Source organism: Cervus elaphus, chromosome 5 (assembly GCF_910594005.1).
Source record: "Cervus elaphus chromosome 5, mCerEla1.1, whole genome shotgun sequence".
Taxonomy (NCBI): domain Eukaryota; kingdom Metazoa; phylum Chordata; class Mammalia; order Artiodactyla; family Cervidae; genus Cervus; species Cervus elaphus.
Genome location: NC_057819.1, coordinates 96,256,198 through 96,281,633, shown reverse-complemented (window position 1 = coordinate 96,281,633; position 25,436 = coordinate 96,256,198). Strand labels below are relative to the sequence as shown.

Genomic DNA, 25,436 nt, shown 5'->3' with positions numbered 1-25,436 from the left:
ACGGAAAGCCCAGATATTATAAATAATGATGGGGTCGAAGGTGAAACCCCATGGAGGCCTCTAAAGGATGGCTTGACTCTGCCTATACCCAGGTCCTCCATTTAACTAACTACTGTGGATTAAACACTTACTATGTAGCAAGCTCTGGGGAGATGCTGGGGATACCCAGATAAATAAAGTACAGTCCTTGACTTCAAGAAGTCCCCTGGTCTGGTTCATCTCTGATCTTCCTGCAGCACTGAGCTCTCGAAAGCTTCGCTTAAAAGACAGAGTGAATCACCAAGTATTTTACACTATCTAAAGTGCTTTGATGACCATTATCTCCTCCCAACAACTAGGTGAGAGTCTAAACAAATGGATGTTCTTATTTGACAGAGGAAGCTCCTGCAATTCAGAGGCGTGAAAGTCAAGTGACTTGCTCAAGTTTTCTAGAAGAGAGAGGGCAGAGGTTGCAGGATGCAGATCGCCAATCCAACTCTGTGTCAGGTTCATGTACCACCTGACTGTGCACCTTCCGTGTGGTGGGCTGTAGTCAGGTCTTGCTTTTATTTCCAGCCTTCTTGTGTAATAGTCCAAACTCATCTCCCTCTTTCTAGCTCAGTGCCCCTTATCTCTCACACAGCAACCAAAGCATTTCTCATCTTCCTTTCTCTTGCTTAAATGCTTAATGCCTCTCACTGGTTCCCCTTCCCATCACCAGTACTCCAGGACAAAGTCCACTTTCCTTTGCAATTTTTATGAGGCCCTAGGCCTGCCCGAGCCCACCTCTGCAGCTGCAGTTTCCCAATTCCCATTAGTTCTGGAATATGTCTTAAAGTCTTCCCCCATGGCTTCCTGGCCCTGTGCAAGGAAGACCCTTCCACTTTCTACTTGAAGAACTTCAACTCACTGGCAAGACCTGGTAAAATGTCACTGGGCAGCATTCTTTGACCTAACTTCTCAGTCCCCACGAGGCTGCAAACATCTGAAAACATGAACGACTGTAAAATGTCCAGGCTGTGGATTTAGCCTAGCCCAGCTAGTCTTTCTCTCCGTGTGACCTTGATCTTAGCTTCCTCCACTCAAAACTGGGGATGAGTACCAGCCCAGATGTGAGGACTCGTCTGGTGGAGGGAGGGGGGGCGTCCAGGCTCCTGAGCCGTTGTGGCTCAGCACAAAGTTCCGTGGGCCCTGACACTTCAGTTAGCCACCTAACACCTTGCCTTTTGTCACCATGCCTTAGGCTACCTTCCACGCCCTCCTCCAGAAACCTTGGGTACCCCAATCCCACCCCTTCAAGGGACTACGGGAGGCTCGGTGAGGGGTCGCTGAGGGTCAGGTTACCACTGCAGATTACAGACCGCGTGGTCATTTGGCAGACTTGCAACAGGAAACCATTGGGGGAGGAGACAGTATGCAATAGCAGTCCTAGACTAGTCTCCACCCAAGGTCAAGGCGCCCGCCCGACGGGCGGCGAACCGCAAGGACGCCTCTCCGTAGCCCCGCCCCTCGAGGGCTCCCGAAGCCTATTTCTCGCCAAAGCCAGGGCGCGTTCCCTTTAAGGCGTTCCAGAAAGTCACGGCGTTGGTACACAGAGAACGAGGCGTGGCATATTTTGTCCCTCGCGGGCCTTCGTGGGCCGGGCCGGGCGCGAGGGCGGGGCAGAGAAGCGGCGGTGGGGTCAAAGGCTACAGCGCGCACCACGTGGGCCGGTGACTCCGTCCTTCCCGCAGCGGCAGCGGCGCGCAGGGCACTTGGGTTAGTGGCGCGGCGGGCGGCGCGGATAGCCGAGGCGAACGCCGGCTCCCGCCGCCATGGTCATCAAAACGGACGAGTTGCCGGCGGCAGCCCCGGCGGACAGCGCTCGGGAGCCCAGCTCGCAGGCCGGTGGCAAGGGGCGGCCAGGAGCGGCGGGTGAGTGGGGCCGGGGCCAAGGGGCAGCCGGGCGGGAGGCTGGACCGGGCCGAGTGCGCGGGTGGGTTTGGGGTGGCGCGGGGACCGCCGCCTTTTCTCCGCGCCTGACCGGGCGCATCTCGCCGAGCCCTCCACCGGGCGCCCCCGCCCTGAAGGTCACCTTCACTGTCGCCCCCGGCTGCGGCCCGGACTTCACACACGTGGGATCCCGGGGAGGGCAGCGGCGGCGAACACACGCGTGCCAGATCGCGGGGACACGTGCGCGCACACGCGGTTTCGGGGTGCGCCGGCTCCGCAGATCGGTGGACTCGGCGGCCCCACCCCCTACTCGCCTGGGCTTGGGGAACTCCCCCGACTGGGGTCACTTGACACTTGCTCCGTCTAGCACCCCCTTGCCGTCAGGATCCCTAGCGTTCCCTGTGCACCCGGCTGCAGCCTTGCGAGTTCGGCATAGCTTGGGACTTCTCACGCTTGGTCTGTGGGAAGATCTCAAGTTGAGGGTGTGTGTTTTGAGAGGGGCTTTCTGTGGTTCATTCCCAGAGGCAAGGCTTTAACCCCTGTTATGCAGACTCTGATCTCCGCCCTGTTAGATGTCAGCCTGGTGGGCAGACTTGGAGCGGGGGATGTCTACCTATATATGGGGGCAAAGCCAAGCTCCTTGGCAGGAGGTAGTGTTTGTGCCAGAACTTGATCATTAACCCGTCTTATTGCGAAAAGTGGGTCAGCCCAGAGTTGCTGTTTTTAAGGCAAAGGTCGTCAGCATGGAGTTGATCTCCCAGCTCTTCCCCGTGGGGACTGTGTGGCATTGACTTTGGGAGTGGCTGCAGTTTTTTCTGGTGGGGACTGCCTCTCTCCCGGGCTTCCTCTGTTCCTTCCATCACATCTTTGACTGCAGCCCTGAGGTCCGGGAGCCCCTTCCCAGCCCCTGGGCTGTCTTCTTCAAATCTTTCTTAGAGCCTCAGGGCTGGGATATGTTCCTCTCTGCCCTGGGTGGCCGTGGGAGTACGGAACTAACCTTGCCTTCCTCCGCTCCCACAACTCTCCTCAAAAGACACTTGTCATCTTCAACTCCCTCCCCAGCTTCAGTGAGTCAGGATCAGAGCAGGGCTAGATGGGCTCTCTGGCCCTGTAACGGGCCACAGCCAGGTTCGTTGGTGGTGGGGCATAGGTACTGTGGCAGCCTTGCTGATTGCCTGAAGAAGGCCAAGGTTTGGGCACAGTGACAAATGCTGATGACTCCAACCTGCCAGGCTTCACCCCAGTGAGGCTCTGTCTGAATCAGTGGAGCAGGCTAGATAAGAGCAAGCTGATTTCCTTTCCAGCAGAGAGACCCGAAGAGATGAAGCGACTTGCCCAAGGTCACACAGCCATTTAGCATTTGGATTTCCATCTCCTGGCCAGATTGCCAAGGCTGCCTTAGCCTGTCCCAGAGGAGGCTGGGAGAGGCATGTGGGCTGGGCTGGGATGCTGAGAACTCAGGGTTCGGGAGAGAGGAGAGTTGGAGAATTTCTCTGAGGGACTCTGTTTGGGGCAACCTGGGTCAGGGGCACATCCAGCTAGCTGTTCATTTGGGGGAAACTGGAAGCCTACTAGCAGGTGGAACATGGGCTCTCGAACCCTCTGGGAAGCTTGTATAGAGCCAGAACTTGAATTCCAGCCAGCCTGAATTTATTCAAAGGAGGATGGGGCTTTTATGGAGACTCTTCCCAACAGACCCTCATCCAGGTTTCTGACCTCAGAACCCAGCTCTGGAAGACTCTTTAGCCTCCTTGAGGAAGTGATTGAGGCCTTTTGTGGAGGGAGCAGGGGGGACCAAGGGTCATTTGCCTTCTTGGGAATAAAGCTGCTTTTAGGGGTTAAGAGAACAGGCAGGTTTTTCAAGTTCATGGTGGTGTGTCCAGTTCCTTCTTCCTAGGGGAGGATTGCTTGGAGTCAAGGCCGGGAGTGGAGAGGCAGGGGGCTGGCAGACTGGAGAGGAGCTTGGGGGCTTACAGGAGCTACTGGATGGTACCCCCCAGAGCTCTTCTTTTGGGTGGGCCTGAGCAGAGTAGCTCATGGAACACTAGATCCTTCCCAGGCCCTGCAGACCTGATTCTGACCTGGGTGGGGATGGGAAGGAGGCAAGCAGATGCCTACTTCCTTGGGGCCCTCCTTAGACTGCCTGCCCCCACCCCTTTCTCTTGAAGCCCCAGGTTCCTGGGATGGAATGATCCCTTATGAGGCCTTACTTCCTGCCCAGAGCCTCACCTGCGGAGGTTTTGACTGGGGCGGGGCCTGGCCCTGGCACAGTCTACCGAGTGAGGCCATGCCAGGCTGGAGAATGCACACAGGGGCCACTTGGGATGGCTTACATTTCTTTTCTAACTCCTCTCTGCTGCCCATTGGATCCGTTTTCTTCCAGGCTGGGGCAGGGCTGTGCTTTATGTCTTCATTCTGGTCTGGCCAGTGAAGACTTGGGGTGGGGGGTGTGCCATGCAACCCCTTCCCCTTCTGCAGAGGATCACTCTTCTCCTTCCCTACAGCCCACATCCTCAGGGGTGTCCCCCTGGGGTAAGAGGACATGGGTGTGGAGGCTTGGCTATGGATGGAGGAAGGGGATCCTGTTAACCTGGTGGGTGCTACAGCCCAGGGGGTGGCGCTCAGGGCTGGGCTTGGACAGCTGACAGACCTGGTCTTTTCTTGACCTGACCTGGCTGCCTGTTGCCTCTGCAACCTTGGGCAGCCTGCTCTCACTCAACATTCTGGAGTCTCAGTTTATCCTCAGGTGAGATGGGCTGGTCGAGCTGATGGAGGGACCTGCTGTGAACCGGGCCTAGAGTGAGCCTTGGCTCTGTGGTAACCAGGATGGGGGTGGTGGAAGCAGCTCCTCAGGGGTCATTGCCAGGCTGCCCCACCCCGCCCTCCTCTCCAGAGGGTTAGGGCGTGTTTGGGGAGGGTAGTGGGAGCAGAGGGGCCCTGCCTGGCGCTCTGTACCTTCCGCTCAGGGTGTGCGAGCCAGAAACCCTTGGTGGGGGCTGCAGCGATCTGGGGGCCTGCTGCGTGCCAGCCCTTCAGGGCTGTCTGGACAGGACTGGAGGGGAGGGAAGGGGCCCGAAGAGGCCTGGCTCCCCGCCCCCACCCTGGTTAGTATGGATGCCGGAGCAGCCCTGCCTGGGCCCTGGCAACAAGTCAGAGGCCCTGGGAAGGCGCCCTGGCGAGGCTGGGCATGTTCCTTCTCCACCGCCGCACGGCCTTCGGTCTCTTGCTGCCAGCTCTGTTTTCCCCAGGGGAGAGACTTGGTTTTCTCCCGGCAGCGCAGGGGCTGCTGGGAAGGGAATTCGGAGCCTGCCAGCTCCTTGGTGGAGCTGGAGGCCGGGCCCCGGTGCAGTTGTCCTCTGGGAGTCTGGGGGCCCCTCGGCCCTCCCCCCAGAACGGGTGTCTCTCAGGAAGGGGAGAGCTGCCAGGTCACCTGCAGGGGGCAGCGTGAGCCAGAGGCCCCCGCCGGTCACTTGACCCGGGAGGAGGCAGGCAGGGTACTCAGCGGCTGCCAGTGGACAGGGGGCGGCTACCTCATGGCCTGGGCCCGGGTCTGCGCCAGCTGTTGCCGGCAGCTGGCAGAAGCAGTCCTGCCCACCCCCACTGGGGTTGGGGCAGAGGAGAGGACCCCCTTGCTGGGCCCTACTCCTGCCAGCCAGTCACCAGGGCCCTCGATCTGGAGGGTCCCAGGTAGCCCAGACGCTGGGTTCTCCCGCCCCACAAACTGCTTCACCAGCAGTGACCCCCTTTGGGGGGGATCCAGGAAAGCAGGCCTGAGCCCTGGTGGCAGCTTTACCCGGGGTCCTGGAGCCTCCAGGGCCTCTTGGCCCACAGCCGTCCTTCTGGCCGACCTTGAGCAGGATGCAAGGCAGGGGGAGTGTGCCCTTCCCAGGGCCGCCCCGGCAGGCCTGGCCCCGCTGAAACCCGAAGCCAACCAGAGCTCCAGCCCAGGGCTGACCAGCTGCATGGGGGCCAGGCTGGAGGCACAGCCCCGAACGAGGGACACGGGCAGTGCCGGGCCTGAGCCGCAGAGCGGGGGGCCTCGCTGCCATGGAGGTCCCGTGAGTCCAGAACCCAGGAGGGGGCGGCGGCCGACCACACCAGGTGGGCTGTGGGGGCAGTGAGCCAGTCTCTTGTGGGGAGGTCACTGGGCCTTGATCCGGCTATAGGGAGACCCTCAGGGTCCTTTGGAGGAAAGAGGAAGGGCAGGACGGGCTGTCCTTAGGGGAGTGGAGGCCCCTGGAAACCAGCCACATGCCTTTGAAATCTGGTAGGGCATTGCGTGCCCCCTGGGGGGCAACCTGGTGTATGGCGCCTGCCTCCTGGGCAGGGTCCCTGGGCCAGGGAAGGGGAGTGGGAGCTATGACAGCCCTGGCCCTCCTCTGTCCTCCCGACCCGGACTCAGAGAGCACAGGATGCCTGTCTGGGCCCAGGTCTCTGCCTTCCCACTTTTGGGGTCTCAGACCTCGAAGCGGCTGTGCCATGCTGGGCTGGGGGCCCCCTCATCCTGAAGGCTGTCAGCCAGCACAGCCTTTCTCAGGGACTCAGTGGGGGGAAGGCCGCCTCAAGCCTGTCACGTCTCTTGCTGCATTTTGAAAACTGACCAACCACCACCCATCTCCCACCCCCCTGTTCTGTCTGCATTGTCACAGAGGTGGCCAGGTTCTCCCTTCCGGGCTGGCTGCTCACTTTCCGGGTGCTGGGAGTCACCGTGCCTGGGGCTGTGGGTTCACTCAGAGGAGAGGTTCTTGTGGTTCTTTGGGGGAGGAGGATGGGACTGTATCTGAGTGCCTGGCGGTTCTGTTTATCACTAAGTTGAGGGGACGCGGTAAGAGGGAGTGGCTTTTCTCCACGTCAGCACCCCCCCCCCACCCCCACCTCGTGTGCCCTTGTGTGCCAAGCTTATCTGGACTTTCTACCCTTTCCCGAGGTGCTGGTGGGTCTGGGTAGAGCCCACACAGCTCTGTGGAGATGTGCCCCATCCCTGCTCCTCACGGCAGGGTAGGGATGAGGAGGTGGAGTCCAGAGGGGATCGCTGGGGTCCGGAGCAGACCCAGGGGAACAGGTCTATCTGGAGCTCAGAGATAAGCGCGGGGCCAGTGTGGCTGCAAGGTGGACCCGGGAGGGAAGGCCCCGCGGGCTGACGGGGCACCCAGGCAGGCCTCTGTTGTGCTGGAGGGCTTCTGTGAGTTCCTTCTCTGCTCCCCAGGGTCCGGGTGGGGGGTCTCCTCTGTTCCCCCTAGTTCCTGGGGGAGAAATGGAAGGTGTGGTCACCTGCTCCTCTTCTCCCCACATGTGAGTCCATTGCTAGTCACAGATGTTAGGCTTTTACAGTAATTAATTCATTAGTTCAGTGCCTTTCTGTTGAGAGGGCAGGAAAGGAGGAGGGAGACAGAGCTGCTAGTGTGAACAGCCACCCCAAGTGCCGTGGGACACTGTTGTCAGGAGTCACTGGTCGGACTTCCAGGAAGGAGGTTTATTTCACCTGGGCCTTGATGGATGAGTAGGAGCCTGCCAGACGGAGTGGCATGTATGGGGCAGCACACCAAAGCACAGGTAGGAGGCAAGATGTGTGGCCTGTTCTGAGATTCCTGAGTAGTTTGGGGTAGCTGTACCTTGATGGAGAACGCAGGAGCTGAGAGGGACTTTACACCCAAGACGTTTGGATCCTGTAAACAGTGGAGAGTGTTAGGACATTCTAAGTGGTACCTTTTTATTGTTTTTGAAAGCATCAAAATGGCTGTGTTTATTTGATTCTGTGGGTTTTCATTTACTCATATTAACCATTAATTATGCAGGTTTACCATTAATTGAAACATTTTATGTTTTTACTATGGTCACATTTAACATCAACTTAAAAAGCACTTTATTTCAAAAAGCGATTATCTCTAGTGACCAGAATTTCATTCGTGGAAGCACAAGTGTTGTCTTTGGATCACATTTAAGCTACTCATCTAAGGATATAGTCATACCATGAAAATGAAGATTACTAGTTGATTTCGAATATAAAATATGAACAGTTTACAAAGTTGCTTGGAGAATTTGCTCCCTACAGTCTCAGGGTCCTAGTTTTCTCAAAAAGCTCCTCATACGTTTTTTTTTCTAAATCATACCCTAAAATAAACACTAGTTAAGCAGTTGTGTCACACAGTAAGGAAAGTACAGACTTATAAGGAAAAGGTTAAATCACTTAATCCTGCTCAAGGAAAGCCACTGAATCCTGGGTCTTTTAGTCTTTCCACTGGCAAAGATGTAAATGTGCATATACACACATAGTTAGGACTAGTACATATACGAGGTGTTTTTGTTTTTGTTTTTTAAGTACAGTTGACTTTCAGTGTTAAGGGTTTAAAAAAAAATTTTTTTTTATTGCACTGGGTCTTCATTGCTGCTCGCAGGCTTTATCTGACATAATATGTAGCAGGCTTTATCTTATAGGCAGGGGCTACTCTTCATTGTGTTGCACGGGCTTCTCACTGTGTTAGCTTCTCTTGTTAGTGGAGCACAGGCTCTAGACGCACAAACTTCAGTAGCTGCAGCTCACGGCCTCAGTGTTGTGGAACACGGGCTTAGCTGTTCCGCAGCGTGTGGAATCTTCCGAGACCAGGGGTCGAACCCGTGTTGCCTGCATTGGCAGGCGGATTCTTATCCACTGCATGACCAGGGAAGTCCCTGCGATTAGGCTGGAGCGTGGTGGGGGGCATTTGCAGAGCAGGGGCTGGTTTGTGGAAGATGGTAAGTTCCACACTGATGAGATGAGTCTGGCGAGGCCTTGGGGATGGCCACACATTGAAAACCTGGATGGAAGCCTGGATGGGTCACATGAGCCGTGAGGTGGGAGGGCATTTGGAAGCACAGATAAGGGTGAGATGGAGATGAGGAGTAGCTGGGGCCCGGGACACCCACAGCGGGACTGCAGGAGAAGTCGAGCTGGACAGGAAGGGACCAGAGTGTCCATCAGGGAAGAGGGGGGAGTGAATGTGGGGAGGGTTGTTGAAGCCACTTGCATTGGTAACTCTGGGAGAGTCGACTGGGGGGCCTAATTACATGGATGCCAGACGGGGGTCCTGAGGAGAGATGGGAAGCAAGTGCCCGGGTTGTGGAGGGCACAGGCAGGAGCCTGCAGGTGGCCAGAGAGGGGTTGCCGGGAGGAGTGGTGTGCCTGGGGTATGGTGGGCCTGGCACAGGGCCAGGTCTGGGGCGGACAGGCAGACACCATTCTGTAGGGCGGTGCCCACTCTGGCTGGACGCCGACCTCACCAGCAAGGCCCATCTGACTCAGCCCCCTTGTCCCCTGCAGAGCTGCCTTCAGTCATGCTGTTGAATGGGGACTGCCCAGAGAGCCTGAAGAAGGAAGAAGGGGCTGCGGAACCGCCCCGGGAAAACGGGCTCGATGAGAACGAGCCAGGAGAGGAGACCACCGGACAGGAAGTCATCGTCATTCAGGACACAGGCTTTTCAGTGAAGATCCTAGCTCCTGGGATCGAGCCCTTCTCCCTCCAGGTAAGATAGCGGAGGGGTGCTGGGGGCCGGGGCCTGTGAGGGGGGATGAGGATGGGGTCACAGGCAGGAAACTGAGGGTCCTCTGCCTTCCAAGGTCACTCACGTGGTAGACATGGGAGTCCAGGTTCAAACTGTCACCCCACTGCTAGGGGCTAGATCCCAGCTGGAACTGCCAGCCATGTCTAGGGAGGGATACAGTGGCTGGGTAGTGCTGGGGTCCCAGGGCTCCCCAGCCTTGGGTACGTCAACTCTCTGGCTGGAGTTTGACTATCTGCTTGAGAAGAGGAGAGGTTTCCCTGGTGGTTCAGGGTTAAATCTGCCTGCAATGCAAGAGACCCTGGTTTGATCCCCTGGAGAAGGGAATGGTTGTCCACTCCATTATTTTTGCCTGGAGAATTCCATGGACAGAGGACCCTGGAGGGCTACAGTCCATGCGGTTGCAAAGAGTCAGACACAGCTGAGCAACGAACACTTTTACTTTGGGAGGAGAGAGGTATTGGGCGTCTCCAAGAGCAGAGCCTCCCCAGAAGTCTTGCAAACTGACTCATTGGGGAACCAGATGAGGCCTCTTGCATCTTCTAGACCCACAGGCTTGAGCCCCAGGCTATACCTTCCTGAAAGGGGAAGTCATAGGGAGGAGGCAAGGTGGCTGTTTTCCTTTCCTTGTTCTTACACCTCTGCTCTGTTCAGAGTCTGCAGGAATAGTTGAAGCCTGTGGGTAATGAGTCCAGGCTCTGTCCTGCACATGTATGTACACCCTGCACACACGCACACAGGTGCAGGTGGGCACAGTACTTAGGGGCAGGGCCTGGACTTTAAAATAAAAGCCACAAAGGGGAAAACGGTATTTGAAGCATTGATTTTAGGGACCCTTTGGGCTGGGACTTTGGGCTGGGAAAACCGGTATGTTTTCACCAGGGTGGTGGGGGCCTTCTCCCTGGCAGGTATCCCCCCAGGAGATGGTGCAGGAGATCCACCAGGTGCTCATGGACCGTGAAGACACATGTCACCGCACCTGCTTCTCATTGCACCTGGACGGCAACATGCTGGACCACTTCTCAGAGCTGCGCAGTGTGGAGGGGCTGCAGGAGGGCTCGGTGCTACGCGTGGTGGAAGGTTTGTCTGGAAGTCAAGCAGCTCCCCAAGGAGGGGACGGGACACGAGGAGGCGGGGCCAGGTGGCACTCTCCCCATCCCGCCCCTCCCGCTGGCATCTTGGTATCTCTGTGTCATGGATGAGCATGTAGAGGCTTGGGGCAGTGTTGGACTTGTGGCGACAGGACAGGAGCAGAGGTCTGCTTCTCTGGTCCTCTCCGGCACACCCTCCAGCTTCAGGGGTTAAATATCAGAGTCATGATTTAAAAAAAAACAAAAAAACAGTAGCAAGCAAGTGCTTGAAATCTGCCCATACAAATTTTATAGCGATAAAAGTTCAGTCTCTTAAGGAAACTGAAGTTTCATGGTTCGTGAGTAGGAAAGTCAGGCCCCATGTGGAGCAATCAGCTGGCATGATGAGGCTGGTCTATTTGTTAAAATAAAAAAGAAAAGATCCCGTAAACTTGGGTTACCTGGGGAAAGTGGCACAGAGGTTCCAGGCATGTCACCCAAAGTTCGAATGTGGGGGAAAAGTAACTCGGCTGTGCCCAGACTTATCCAATTACGGGTCCTCCCACCTGTCTCTGAAGAGCCTTCATTATGATTTCCTGAAACGTGAGTTGGGGAGCAAGGTTGAGTCCTGTAAATCCTCTGGCTGCCCTGGGGGAGGGCTGCACCGGGAGAACTGGACTGAGCCTGTGGGGACAACCTAGCCACGGTGACACTTGTGGACAGAGAATTGGGGCTTCTGTGGGCTACCGTGGCCTGTGTGCACTTCCAGAGGTACTTCTTGTGCCCTTTGGCAGAAGGTTCTTTGCAAACAAGGATCCCTGCTGATAGACAGATATGTGTGTGGAAAGCAGATTTCCAGCCTAGGTGTTCAAAAGGGAATCTGCAAGTGAAAGCCTAAAATTGAAAATCAATGCTACCCCTGCTTGTGCTCAGGCCGACTGCTCTCTGCTGGGGAGGCTGTTGCCCTGGTAACGCCCTGCCCCTCCGCCTCCTGACAGAGCCGTACACAGTGCGAGAAGCCCGCATCCACGTGCGCCACGTTCGAGACCTGCTCAAGAGCCTGGACCCCTCCGATGCCTTCAATGGGGTTGACTGCAACTCCTTGTCCTTCCTGAGCGTCTTTACCGATGGCGACCTGGGAGGTGCAGGAGGCGTTGGGGATGGCGGTTGGGCAGAGGGGCTGGGAGCAAGTTGAATTAGGGTGGGTGAAGGGGGCTGGGGGCCTCAGCCTTCCCACCGGAGGGAGGTGGGGCCGGAGGCACCCAGGCCCGGGCCACTTGAGCTGGGGAGGGTGTTGGCCCCCCTGGGCCGTTGTGTGCTGACCACCAGCCTCGGGTCCCTCAGACAGCGGGAAGCGGAAGAAGGGCTTGGAGATGGACCCCATCGACTGCACACCGCCCGAATACATCCTTCCTGGGAGCCGGGAGCGGCCGTTGTGTCCTCTGCAGCCCCAGAACCGGGACTGGAAGGTGGGAGCTGGTCTCTGGGGATGGGGGCAGGGGACCACCCACCAGGAAGCATGGCCTGCTCACGCTCAGCCATTGCCGCAGCCCCTGCAGTGCCTGAAGGTGCTCACCATGAGCGGCTGGAACCCGCCCCCTGGGAACCGCAGGATGCACGGGGACCTCATGTACCTGTTCGTGATCACAGCTGAGGACCGGCAAGTCAGCATCACGGCTTCCACCCGGGGATTTTACCTGAACCAGTGAGTACCTGTGCAAGCCCATGGGGAGTCTGTGGGCAGCCGCCTGGGGGGCACGTGGCACAGTGATCACCCTCTCTCTGCAGGTCCACGGCGTACCACTTCAACCCCAAGCCTGCCAGCCCCCGCTTCCTCAGCCATTCCCTGGTGGAGCTGCTCAACCAGATCAGCCCAACCTTCAAAAAAAACTTTGCTGCCCTGCAGAAGAAAAGGTAGTGCCTCGGCCTGTCGGTCCCTCATCTCCCAGGGTGGGTGACCTGGACGGCCTGGAATCTAGCACTTCTGCCCTAAGAAGCTGGGCCCCCAGCATTTCAGAGCCTCCCACCCGAGGCAGCAGTCCTGGGACAGGTGGCTGTGCGCCCCTGCTGGACTCTCCAGGGACAGAGCCTTAGTGAGGAGATGGTGCGGCCTCGAAGAAGGGGCCCAGGGCAGAGCTCTGGGCTCATTGCGCCACCCCATGTCCCCTCTGCTTGCTGCAGGGTCCAGCGCCACCCCTTCGAGAGGATCGCCACCCCATTCCAGGTGTATAGCTGGACAGCGCCCCAGGCGGAGCACGCCATGGACTGCGTGCGGGCGGAGGATGCCTACACCTCCCGGCTGGGCTACGAGGAGCACATTCCCGGACAGGTGCCTGCGGCCATCCCCGACTCCTCTGTCCCTTCCCCTGTGGGGCCCAGGCTGGGTTCTCGGTGCCTGTGGGGCTGCACAGGGTGGCAGGGGGCAGGACTGCCCCCCGCAGGTGGTGGGGGCTCAGGCTGAGCTGGCCTGTCCCTCCTGGTCCCTCTGCAGACCCGGGACTGGAACGAGGAGCTGCAGACCACACGGGAGCTGCCTCGGAAAAACCTGCCTGAGCGACTGCTGCGAGAAAGAGCCATATTCAAGGTGCCCGTGGCCCCTGAGACCTGACCAGCAGCCTCAGGCCCTCCTGCCACCTCCCCACTGGTTTTCTGTGGTTAAGAGGGAAGCTGGATCAGGGCTTCTGTGGATAAGGGCCTTCAGAGACCTTCCAGGTCATTCTGCCACTTTCTGCCTCCCAGCAGACAACCCCAGCTCCTTTTTCTGGCCTCTCTGAGATTTAGAGTCTGGGGGTGGGGGTTGGGGGCAGGGAGCCACCTCCAGGATGGGCTAAGTGATGCCCACTTTACTCCCAACACAGCCATTTGGGGACCTGGGCACACGTGTCTTCCTGTGATGTTCTCAGTGCTTTTGCTGACAGAGATGAGGAAAAAGCAGTACTTTCAGGGGGGGTGGGGTGGGGAAAAAGCTTTAAAGTCTCCCATAATTTTACTAGAGATGATAATGGTAAAGAAATATAAATGTTCTGGGTGCTCACTTTGCCAGAAGCTGGGCCAGGTGCCGTGTAGGCTTGTAATTTCCCGGACACCTTATAAAGGACGATGGCTTTTTTTTGGCTGCACTGCTAGGCGTATGGGATCTGAGTTCTCCGACCAGGAATGGAACCCATGCTCCCTGGAGTGGAAGCGTGGACTCTTAACCACTGGACCACCAGGGAAGGCCCCTGAAGGTTGATACTTTTATGTCATCTATAGACATGAAGAAGGATGTGACAGGTGATCCAGCAGAGATCACCTGGCACATAGTTGGTGGGTCCCAGACCCACGCAAGTCCTCCTGCCCCCTGTAATCACTGAGCTCTGCTGTCTCTCCGAGTATTTGATCAAAGTGAAAGTCGCTCAGTCATGCCCAACTCTGTACAGCCCATGGAATTCTCCAGGCCGGAATACTGGAGTGGGTAACTTTCCTTCTTCAGGGGATCTTCCCAACCCGGGGATCGAACCCAGGTCTCCTGCATTGCAGGCGGATTCTTTACCAGCTGAGCCATCAGGGAAGTCATAAATGTTACATTTTTTCCGAGCTGGGGTTTCTGGCGCTTTTCCAAGCCTGAGAAAACTTCGTCCCGCTTACCTCCGCCAACCCCGGGTGAGCTTGGCCAGGCGAGATGAACGCACAACGGCTCCCTCACCCTCTGACCTCCGACCCCCAGGTGCACAGTGACTTCACGGCGGCAGCCACGCGGGGCGCCATGGCGGTCATCGACGGCAACGTGATGGCCATCAACCCCAGCGAGGAGACCAAGATGCAGATGTTCATCTGGAACAACATCTTCTTCAGCCTGGGCTTCGATGTTCGCGACCACTACAAGGACTTCGGCGGGGACGTGGCGGCCTACGTGGCGCCCACCAACGACCTGAACGGCGTGCGCACGTACAACGCGGTGGACGTGGAGGGGCTATACACGCTGGGCACGGTGGTGGTGGATTACCGCGGCTACCGGGTCACAGCCCAGTCCATCATCCCCGGCATCCTGGAGCGGGACCAGGAGCAGAGTGTCATCTACGGCTCCATTGACTTCGGCAAGACGGTGGTGTCGCACCCGCGGTACCTGGAGCTGCTGGAGCGCACGAGCCGGCCCCTCAAGATCCTGAGGCACCGGGTGCTCAACGACCGGGACGAGGAGGTGGAGCTCTGCTCCTCCGTGGAGTGCAAGGGCATCATCGGCAACGACGGGCGCCACTACATCCTGGACCTGCTGCGCACCTTCCCCCCCGACCTCAACTTCCTGCCCGTGCCGGGCGAGGCGCTGCCGGAGGAGTGCACCCGCGCCGGCTTCCCCCGCGCACACCGCCACAAGCTGTGCTGTCTGCGCCAGGAGCTGGTGGACGCCTTCGTGGAACACAGGTGGGGCCGGGCCGGCGGCTGCAGCCTCGGGCAGGGAGGGCGGTGGTGGCGTCTGACCCCAGCCGGGGGAGGCTTTGGGAAGTGAAGAGGAATGATCTCTGGGCCCATCACTGTGGCATCCAGCTCCCCCACACAGACACCCAAGAGCTTCATGTAGATGAGAAACTAGCGAGACTGGTGGCTTTCTACTGAAGTGGTGCTGTTTCCTCGAGAAGCATGTGGACATCTGCTTAGGAGTTTTCGAACCTCCCAGTGCCATGGCCCTGGGGTGGGGGAATACAGGTGGGGTCCCTGCTGTTGGCAGTCAGTGCTTAGGGGTCAGCCCGTCAAAAATGTCCCATGCCAGGAATAACTCTCCCTCTCAAAATGCTAGTGGGGTCCCTGGTGTGCTCAGGAGCCCTGGCCTGCGTGGTGAGCCAGCCCCCCACCCCCACATACACACCCAACTGTCTTCCTATCTAGGAAGATCCCTATTTTTGCTGTGACCTGCCGAAACCTGGTAGAATGGCTGGGCTGGCACGTATGCGTGGACACTTGCTCCTTGGACAGGACAGGACGTGTCCCTGGCACCAACATCCTTAACCCCAGCAGGGCAGGAGCTGGGGCCTGGCTCAGGTCCTCCCACAGCCAGCAGGAAGCTCCTAGACGCTCCTCTCCCATCCCCTGCTCCACCCCACCCACTGTACCCCAGGTATCTGCTCTTCATGAAGCTGGCAGCCCTACAGCTGATGCAGCAGAAGGCCAGCAAGATGGAGAGCCCCACGTCACTGGAGAACGGCGACGCCCCATCCTCGGAGTCCAAGCCTGAAGACCCTCCAGCCCCCGAGGCGGGAGGCGAGGAGGAGGGCAGCAGTGCTAGTGGCCTGGCCAAGGTCAAGGAGCTGGCGGAGACCATTGCCTCGGACGACGGGACAGGTGGGGCTGCTGGGGGAGCCCCAGGCCAAGGGAGGCTCAGGCTGCTACCCAGCCCCCATCCATGGGGGAGGCAGAGCAGCCCCTAACAGGCTTTGTCTTCACAGCAGACCCTCGGAGTCGGGAGGTGATCCGCAACGCATGCAAGGCGGTGGGTTCCATCAGTAGCACGGCCTTCGACGTCCGCTTCAACCCTGACATCTTCTCGCCGGGTGAGTGGTCCTCAGGGACCCCGGTGCTGGGGGCCTACTTGCCTCCCTGAGTGCTGCTGTCTGTCTGTCTGTGTGGTGCCTGCCTCTCTTCTGCTGGCTCACACCTCCTTGCTCTCCCCGCCTGCAGGAGTGCGCTTCCCCGAGTCCTGCCAGGAGGAGGTTCGGGACCAGAAGCAGCTGCTGAAAGACGCTGCTGCCTTCCTGCTCTCCTGCCAGATACCTGGCTTGGTGAGGGTGGGGTGGGGCAGGGGGGCACCGGGGGCGGGGGCGGCGGGGGTCACAGGCTCTGGGGCCTCATTCGCCTCTGGGAGCTCATGGAGCCTTTGCAGGAGTGACCTACACCTCCTGACCTGCGAGGCAGACAGTTCTCGTTCCCAGCAGAGGGCCAGTGACACAAAGGGGCCAAGGCAGGCATCAGTTGTGCCCTGGGTGCCCTCCCTTGGGGGCTGGCAGCGGGGGTCTGGTCCTCCAGTGTCCCCATGTGAGGGGATGGCAGACAGGGCGTGGGAGCATCTTTACCCGCCCCCACCCCCCAACAAGCTTGGTTCGGAGTCCCTGTGTGTGTCCAGAGGGCTTGCTCCCCGCCGAGGCAGCCCTGAACTCAGGTGTTGTGCTTGTCCCCCGATCTCTGAGCTGAGCCTGCCGTGCCCACTGCTCCAGGGCTCACGAGGCAAGGCTCGTGACCCTGCTCCTTCCCGTGCCATCACAGGGGAGCCTTGCTGCCCCCTCATTGCTGCTCCCCGCTGGTGGTCCCAGCAGTCACAGGGGTGACAGTGGCCTGAGCAGAAGGCCGGGGATGAGAGCTCACATCCTTACTGCTTGCATCCTTTCTCTCCTTTCCTCTCCCTGACTGGGAGCAGGGAGTCTTAGTCCCTTCCTTTCTCAGGGCCCCAGAATAGCAGGAGCCCCCATGGGAAGACCCAGGGCAGGAGGAGGTGGAGGGCCTGGGCTGGGGGGGCCTGACCTGCTGCAGCCCGCAGGTAAAGGACTTCACAGACCACGCGGTGCTGCCCATGGACGGGGCCACGCTGGCCGAGGTGATGCGCCAGCGTGGCATCAACATGCGCTACCTGGGCAAGGTGCTGGACCTGGTGATGCGGAGCCCGGCCCGCGACCAGCTGGACCACATCTACGTGAGTGCTGCCCGGGGCGGCTGAGAGACAGAGGGGGGCAGGGGGCTGGGCTGGAGGCCTGGAGCCCAACCCAGACACCCCCCTTTTTCTTTGAACCCATGCAGAAAATTGGCATCGGAGAGCTCATCACCCGCTCTGCCAAGCACATCTTCAAGACGTACCTACAGGTACTGCTGCTCCCCCCAGCCCGGCTCAGGGAGGTGTCCGGGGAGCCCGGGTGATGACAGTGGTCACACCTCCCTTGCAGGGGGTCGAGCTCTCGGGGCTCTCAGCCGCCATCAGCCACTTCCTGAACTGCTTCCTGAGCTCCTACCCCAACCCCGTGGCCCACCTGCCCGCCGACGAGCTCATCTCCAAGAAGAGGAACAGGAGGAGGCGAAACCGGCCTCCAGGGGCAGCAGATAACACAGCCTGGGCCGTCATGACCCCCCAGGAGCTTTGGAAGAACATCTGCCAGGAGGCCAAGAACTACTTTGACTTCAGCCTCGAGTGGTACGTGAGCGGGTGTGGCACTACAGGTCTCCGGCGGAGGAATGGGAGAAGAGAAAGGGGCAGCTGCGGGAGACCACTTGCTTGGGGAATTGGGAGAGGGGGCCCAGTGCCTAGGGGCTCGGGTGGAGGCGGGCAGACGGGTGCTGGGCTGCTCGGGCCCACCCTCCGCTCCTCCCCAGTGAGACAGTGGACCAGGCTGTGGAGACCTATGGGCTGCAGAAGATCACGCTGCTGCGGGAGATCTCCCTGAAAACTGGCATCCAGGTGGGCCGGGTTTGGAGCATCCTGCAGGGTCCCCGGGGCCTCGGGTGAAGCTGGTGGGGCAGTGCTGGCCACGTGAGCCTGGGCTGAGGCTCCCTGTGGGTGTCGGGCGGGGCCCCCAGATCCTGCTGAAGGAATACAGCTTCGACAGCCGCCACAAACCCGCCTTCACGGAGGAGGACGTGCTCAACATCTTCCCCGTGGTCAAGCACGTCAACCCCAAGGCCTCGGACGCCTTCCACTTCTTTCAGAGCGGGCAGGCCAAAGTACAGCAGGGTGCGTGCCAGGTGCGGCCGGCAGGGGGTGGGGGTCGGGGGGGGGTGGAGAGGGCCCCCCCAGCTCAAACCCAGGCCAGCCCTGACCTTCCGCCCCCGGGTGCCCTGCAGGCTTCCTAAAGGAGGGCTGTGAGCTTATCAATGAGGCCCTGAACCTGTTTAACAACGTGTACGGGGCCATGCACGTGGAAATCTGTGCCTGCCTGCGCCTGCTTGCCCGCCTCCACTACATCATGGGCGACTACGCCGAGGTGGGCTTGTGCACCTTCTGGGGGGTGGTCAGCTGGGCCCCGGGTTGTGTTCTCATCCTCCTGGCCCAGCAGGATGAGGGGGTCCAGGCAGGTGGAAGTGGAGCCCTGTCATCCCAGAAATGCTGCTTACCTCCGGGCCCCCCCAGGAGGAGCAGGTGGAAACCCTGGGATTTGCTTGCTCTGCCTGTACATCCCTCCCCCACCCCCCAGTTCCGCCTGCCCCAACAACTGTGTCCTGCGGAGAGCTGCGGTGCCCGTGGACACAGTGGGAGTGATGCCAGGGCCTTGCTTCCCTTCACAGGGACAAGCAAGGGGCACATTCTCACTCAGTACCTTGTAAGCGCCCTGGAAGCCGCTCAGGGACTGTGCTGTTGGCTGTACTGTCCTGGGGCCTGGTCGTGTTCACCTGCCTTGTTAGCCCCGGGGTTTGAGGCTGCCTCCGGTGCGGGCACACTGCAGGTGCTCCACTCGTCTCCAGCCATAGGACTCCTTGTTTTTTTTTCACCTGTATATGCCTCCTTGTCTTAGTATGAATATTTTATTTTTAGTAACTTTAGATTTGTATGCATATGTTTGCATAGACTAAGACAAGTGTTTTAAAATGTGAAGCAGCCTCGGGGTGGGGTGTAGACTTCCCTGGTCACAGCAGCTGGATTTTGACCACTTCTTTGCCTCCTTGGTGCAAAGTAAAAATAGAAATTGCAGGCAGAGATGAAGAGGCCTGAGCTGCCGAGGAGGCTCATGGGCGAGACAGACAGACAGACGGGGTGTGGGGCGGTGCCACCTGGGGATGACAGCCCCCCACCTCTCCCAGGCCCTCAGTAATCAGCAGAAGGCCGTGCTAATGAGCGAGCGAGTGATGGGCATCGAGCACCCCAACACCATCCAGGAATACGTGAGTCGCCGCCGGGGGCGGGGGCGGGGCCGGCGCGGGGGGCGGGGCCGGCGGCCGCCGTGACCCGACTGCTCTGCCCCGGCAGATGCACCTGGCGCTCTACTGTTTCGCCAGTAGCCAGCTGTCCACCGCCTTGAGCCTGCTGTACCGCGCCCGCTACCTCACACTGCTCGTGTTCGGGGAGGACCACCCTGAGATGGCGCTGCTGGACGTGAGTGCTGGGGAGGGGCAGCGGGACTAGCCTCCATCCCAGGGGAGTGGGAGCTGACCAGGGCCCTCCCGACTGCCCCCAGAACAACATCGGGCTGGTGCTGCACGGAGTGATGGAGTATGACCTATCGCTGCGCTTCCTGGAGAATGCGCTGGCCGTCAGCACCAAGTACCACGGGCCCAAGTCCCTCAAGGTGGCCCTCAGGTGAGGCTGTGCTGGGTCAGGGGGCAGGGAGACCCCGGGCCACAGGGTCCCAGAAAGCACTTGAATCGAGGGCGGGCGCGGGATGCAGCACTCTGCCATCCATCTGACTCCTGAGGAACTTTCTCTCACCTTCCATCTCTTCTCTGAGCCCTGGACGTGGCTCTTACCCCTGGAGAGGTCCCGGAGTGGGATCTCGAGCAGCCCGCACACGCCCCCATCAGTGCCCACCGGCCCGTTCACGTCCCTCCCTCGCCCCCACCCTGCGCCCTGCCGCCCTGCAGCCACCACCTGGTCGCCCGGGTCTATGAGAGCAAAGCCGAGTTCCGCTCCGCGCTGCAGCACGAGAAGGAAGGCTACACCATCTACAAGACGCAGGTGGGCCAGGGCCGGGCGTGAGGCGGGGTCGGGGGCGGGGCTGAGGGCGGCCCTCATCTCTTCCCGCCCGCCCCTCGCAGCTTGGCGAGGACCACGAGAAGACCAAGGAGAGCTCCGAGTACCTCAAGTGCCTGACCCAGCAGGCCGTGGCCCTGCAGCGCACCATGAACGAGATCTACCGCAACGGCTCCAGCGCCAACATCCCGCCCCTCAAGGTGGGTCTCCGAGTGGGGCTGGGTGGGCTCCCCCACTCCCCGGCCTCGGTGGCTCATGCTCCCCGCGCCCCTCAGTTCACAGCCCCCAGCATGGCCAGCGTCTTGGAGCAGCTGAACGTCATCAACGGCATCCTCTTCATTCCTCTCAGGTGAGGCCCCATTTGGACGTTGGCCATTACTTTCTTGGTTTGTTAACTACAGGATTGAGGTGGCTCATACTGAGAAGTATAGCCCTCAGTGACTCCTTCCAGAAATACTCTGCATTATGTCGCAAACACAGATCTGTCATCTTTTTTCCCCCCTTAAGGCACAAAATTGTAGCAAACCTGGCACATAGGTATTTTTCTCCTGCACTTAATCAATCTTGGCGATCATCTCATGTCAGTATGTAAAGAGCTAATGGTAAAGAACCCACCTGCTAATGCAGGAGACTTTAAAGAAATGCTGGTTCAGTCCCTGGGTTGGGAAGATCTCCTGGAGAAGGGCATGGAAACCCACTCCAGTGTTCTTACCTGGAGAATCCCATGGACAGAGGAACCTGGGGGGCTACAGTTCATAGGGTTGCAGAGTTGGCCACCACTGAAGCTACTCAGCAGGCATGCAAAGAGCAACTTCATTCTTTCTCTGAGCTGCTGCTCTGTCAGTAGGGACGTGCCTCAGCGCTGAGCCCTGGAGGGGTCCCTGTGCAGCTCTTACACAAGCAGCAACAACCCTGCCCTCGAAAGCCCCTTGTCCCATCTCCCTCTCACCTGTATGGGGCCTGGGTTTGGTCTGGTCAGCTTTAGGGCATTTACAGCAGACCTGCTCCACATTGCAGCTGTGTTCTGGGTGTGATCGGCGATGGGAGCGGCCAGAGTGCACAGGGTTTAGGCTGGGTGTGAAGGCTGGATGGGAGCCAGGCCTTCGCTGGAGGCTGGCAGGTGTGTGGAGTTCTTACTTTCACTGCAGAAAGTGCAGAGCCTAATCTTGTCCTAAGTTGAAGCAAAGCCAGGAAGGTGACGGAGGGAGGGCCCAGGCCCACCCTGATGCCCACCTTCCGCCCCATCCTTTTACTCAGCCAAAAAGACTTGGAGAATCTGAAAGCTGAAGTGGCGCGGCGGCAGCAGCTCCAGGAGGCCAGCAGGAACAGGGATAAGGCCGAGGAGCCCATGGCCACTGAGCCGGAGCCCGCGGGGGCCTCAGAGGATGCGGCCGCCCAGCCCCCAGCTGCCAAGGACCCTTCCTCCCCAAGCTTGCAGGGGTAGAAAGGGAGAGACAGACGGACAGTCAGTCAGCTGCCCCCAGTGATCCGGACTCCAGGAGAAGGTGGCACGCCCTGCACATCAGGAGAGGAGTCAAGTCCCTCTTCCTCCACGTTTCCAACCCCATCCCCACCCCCAGCATCCTCCTGGGACCCAGGCCTGCCTGAACCCCGAGATGTTCTTGCACTGGTTCAACGAATACACGCTGCAGAGGCTTCATGGAAGACATGCGAGCGGAGTGTGTGGGCATCAGTTCCCAGCTGGGGGACAGGTGCCTCTGCGGGTCCCCGTCCTCGAGCAGGTGTGTGCGAGTACGTCCGTGCCCGCGAGTGCCCTGACCCGTCCTTTCTGACTTGTACATAGCCCCGAGCCGGTCCCCAGTGCGTGATGCGCGGATGGGCTTTCTCAGGTCATTTGTACGTGTGACATTAAGGCTGCTGCTTCTGCCACTGCCCCTGGGGCCGATGCGGCTCAAAGTCCAGGTCCGAAGCCAAAAAGAGGGGCGCTTTCCTGCGTCCCGGGATTGAGGGGGCGGCCTGAGCTCTGTGGCAGGGCTGGAGGCCTGGGGAGCACTTTAGCTTCATGGCGGGGTGAGGGCCGCAGCAGCTTTACTGATCGTGGTTGGGGCCTGGCCTGGCTGTGCTGGGGGTGGGGAAAGGGGTGGGCAGGGGCAGTTCCCCAGACACCCCTGTGCCCAGCCCTGGCTTGTCGGCCCCCGGCCACAGCAGGAGGTGCTGCCTCCCGCTCCCTGCACCCCAGCTGGGGCTAACCTTGGGGTCTAGTCTGAATGTATTCTCCCTGTTGAACCTCAGCTGCCTAACGCACAGTGGGGGTGGGGGTGGGGGGCTAGGGGAATTAGGGCTGAATCATGGATCCTGGGGGAAGAGTTACAAATACAGGAGTGATTACTTGGTGGTGGAGCCTAGCTCCTTACCTGGACCTCGGCCACACTGGCACCTTTGACAGAGAGGAGCCCTGGGGGTGGCAGGGAGGGCCCTGCTGAAGGCTGCGGCCCCCATGGGCCCCAGCTCCCCCTCTGCCGCTGGCCTGTGCTGCTTCTCGGCTGGCTGGGGGAGACGGCTGTCCTTCTGAACTGGAGGGAGCTGTCCCCGCGCTGGGGCCTTTGCTTGGTGGCTTGGTGGGGAGCTGCTTATGGGAATGGTCTGTCCGAACACCTTGTTTCAAAGGGAGTGGGTGAGAGCTAGCAAGCGAGGCATCCCCACGGCTGATCAAGAACTTTTTCTTGTTTTTAAACCATCACGTCTTCATTTCACATTGGAATAAAGTGAGTTTTTGAAACCTGCTGTCCCAGCCTCTCCTGCGTGTTCTGTACCAGTCTTGTTCGATGGTGAAGATTATTGCCAGAAGCAGTACCTAGTAAAAAGAGTTGAAAGCTCTTTAGGTCAAATTCAGGGTTTTCCTTATAATGTCACTTAAGTTGGAGGAAGGGGGTGGACAGAGCCACAGGCGCCCAGCTGGGGCTTGCCAGTCTGCTGGTGACTAGACCTATGGCAAGGGCACATGGATGAACATCAGAAAGGCAACAAGGAGACTGTCTCCTCTAAAGAACTCTGTGGTGCTGGCTGGGGTGAGGGGCGTTTCCAGGTGAGGCCCCAGGCCCTGATAGGCTGTTGCACACCTAACTGGGCATCACCCTTGTCCCTGCGCTTGTCAGGAGGACTGGGCGCCAACCCCAGAGGACTGGAGTAGAGGGATGTCTGAAGTTTGCCATCCTATGTAGGCCCTTTAGATCTAATGTCCTGGGGGGAGCAGAGCCGGACCTAGGTGGGCTTGAGGGACAGGACCTGTGAAGAGGAGGGAAGGGTTGTGGGGAGACCTGTCTCTAGATATCTACAGCCGTAGTTCTGAGCAGACAGGCGCGCAGCCTCATGTGGAACTCGAATGCCTCTTTGAATACGTGGAGACTGCTTTGTATGTGACATTATGGAAACAAAAATTCCGGTCCGGATGTCTGTTAGTTTTCTTGAGCCAGCTGGAGGACATCCATGAGATTTCCTCCTAAGCGCTGCTTAGCGATGCTCCCTCCCTCCCGCTTCCCACCCCTTTACAGTCTCCTGGTTGTGTTCTAAACATGCGCCCCTTCTTGTAGCCTTCATCCTGTGAACACTAGTCATGTGTCTCACAGCAGGTGAACGTGGGGGCATCAGCTTGTAAAAGCTGAGAAGGGATCAGGTTTAATTATTGTTGTCCAGTCACCTGAGAGGCCCATTTTTCATGGTTGATCCCTTAAGCTTATTAGCGATGGCCAGTACCTTTGAGAACACAAATGACAAGGGGCTGTTTTATACAGGACAGAGAGGTGTGGAATCCACCCTTTCTCCTACTGGTTGACAGTGATTTTTTGAGAAAGGGTGAACAGTGGCATCCAGGAAGGGTTAGGGTGAGAACTGGCATGCAGGTCTGTTCATGGAGATGAGGTTGAAGGTGTTGTCAACTACGCCCGCCTGCCCCTCCTTGTGGCCCCCAGGCTGGCCTTGCACTTTCTGCTCTTCTTTTCTTGCCTGGTTGCATTTCTTAGTTAACATGGTGTTAACTTTTGCAACTTCAAAAATAGTTTTAAAAGAATTGTTATTAAGTTGTATCATGTCTCCACTCACTCCTGCCCTCCAAAGTCCGTTATCTTTGGCCGCACCAGACTACATGGAGAACTCCTCCAGGGATCAAACCGGTGCTTTCTACAGAGGAGGTGTGGAGTCTTAACCACTAGATCACCAGGGAAGTCCTGTTTGTTTTTTTTCAGTTGAAGTATAGTTGATTTATTAATACAATGTCTATCTGGTGTAGAGCAAAGTGACTTATGCATAGATAGATCTATGTATTATTTTTCATATTCTTTGCCCTTATGGTTTATTAAGGATATTGAATATATAGTTCCCTGTGCTCACAATGGGGGCTTCCCTGGTGGCTCTGATGGTAAAGAACCTGCTGGCAATGCAGGATACCTGGGTTCCATCGCTGGGTCGAGAAGATGCCAATAGGACCATGTTGTTTATGTATTTTATTTGTGGTAGTTTGTATCTGCTAATCCCAAGCTCCTAATTTATTCCTCTCCCACCACCCCACCCCCCCTTTCCCTTTGGTAACCTTTGTTTTCTAAGTCTGAGTCAGTTTCTGTTTTGTAAATAAGTTCATTTGTGTTGTATTTTAGATTCCACAAGTAAGAGGTATATGGTATTTGCTGGCTTATGTGGCAGCTGTTTTATCTTTTTAAGGAACCACTCTGCCGTTTTCCATACCAGCTGCACCAACTTACATGCTCACCAATACTATGGGGGTTTTTCCTTTTCTCCATGCCCTCTCCAACATTTATTATTTTAATCTTTTTTTATTTATTTACTTGGCTGCATCAGGCTTAGTTGCAGAGCACAGGATCTTCACTATGTCACATGGGATCTTTCATTGTGGCGCACAGACCTTCTAGTTGTGGCTTAGTAGCCCCACGGCATCTGGGATATTAGTTCCCCTTCTAGGGATCGAACCATCATCCCCTTTGTTGCAAGGCGGATTCTTAACCACTGTACCACCAGGAAGGTCCCAGTAATCCTTTTAATGATGGCCATTTTGACCGGTGTGAAGTGATACTGCATTGTAGTTTTGATTTGCATTTCTTATTAGCTTTGTTGAGTATCTTTTCATGTGCCTGTTGGCCATCTGTATGTGGGAAAATGTCTATTTAGTTTTTATTCCCCTGTTTTGATTGGGTTGTTTGGTTTTTATGTAATTTGAGTTGTATGAACTGTTTGTAAATTTTGGAAACTAAGCCCCTGTTGGTGGCATTATTTTCATTTTAAACATGAATATTGTGAGAACTGGTAGACTT

General features: G+C 58.0%; 1 protein-coding gene across 4 annotated transcripts; it reads left to right on the top strand.

Annotated features, from left to right (window-relative positions):
• Nucleotides 1-1,663: 1,663 nt before the first annotated feature.
• Nucleotides 1,664-22,899, top strand: CLUH (clustered mitochondria homolog). Of its 4 annotated transcripts, none has more exons than XM_043903398.1 (26): nucleotides 1,664-1,893; nucleotides 9,209-9,411; nucleotides 10,356-10,527; nucleotides 11,516-11,659; nucleotides 11,862-11,986; nucleotides 12,068-12,222; nucleotides 12,306-12,431; nucleotides 12,699-12,846; nucleotides 13,009-13,101; nucleotides 14,224-14,918; nucleotides 15,610-15,833; nucleotides 15,941-16,042; nucleotides 16,170-16,270; nucleotides 17,023-17,175; nucleotides 17,280-17,342; nucleotides 17,423-17,667; nucleotides 17,847-17,931; nucleotides 18,051-18,204; nucleotides 18,315-18,454; nucleotides 19,269-19,349; nucleotides 19,435-19,560; nucleotides 19,643-19,764; nucleotides 20,046-20,139; nucleotides 20,220-20,354; nucleotides 20,430-20,503; nucleotides 21,412-22,899. In XM_043903398.1, exons 1-26 carry the CDS (start codon nucleotides 1,794-1,796, stop codon nucleotides 21,596-21,598), a joined length of 4,047 nt encoding a protein of 1,348 aa, XP_043759333.1. In that variant the 5' UTR covers nucleotides 1,664-1,793; the 3' UTR covers nucleotides 21,599-22,899. The 4 variants fall into 4 exon arrangements, with proteins under 4 accessions (XP_043759333.1, XP_043759332.1, XP_043759331.1 ...); XM_043903397.1 differs by having other exon boundaries at nucleotides 1,665-1,893; nucleotides 15,938-16,042; XM_043903396.1 differs by lacking the exon at nucleotides 1,664-1,893 and adding an exon at nucleotides 5,287-6,012.
• The last annotated feature ends 2,537 nt before the right edge of the window (nucleotides 22,900-25,436 follow it).

Coding starts and splice junctions, on each gene's coding strand:
- CLUH (XM_043903395.1), top strand. CDS start 5,445: ATGGCCTGGGCCCGGGTCTGCGCCAGCTGTTGCCGGCAGCTGGCAGAA. Junction 9,412..10,355: donor TCGAGCCCTTCTCCCTCCAG/GTAAGATAGCGG, acceptor TCTCCCTGGCAG/GTATCCCCCCAGGAGATGGT. Junction 19,765..20,045: donor TCCCTCAAGGTGGCCCTCAG/GTGAGGCTGTGC, acceptor GCCGCCCTGCAG/CCACCACCTGGTCGCCCGGG.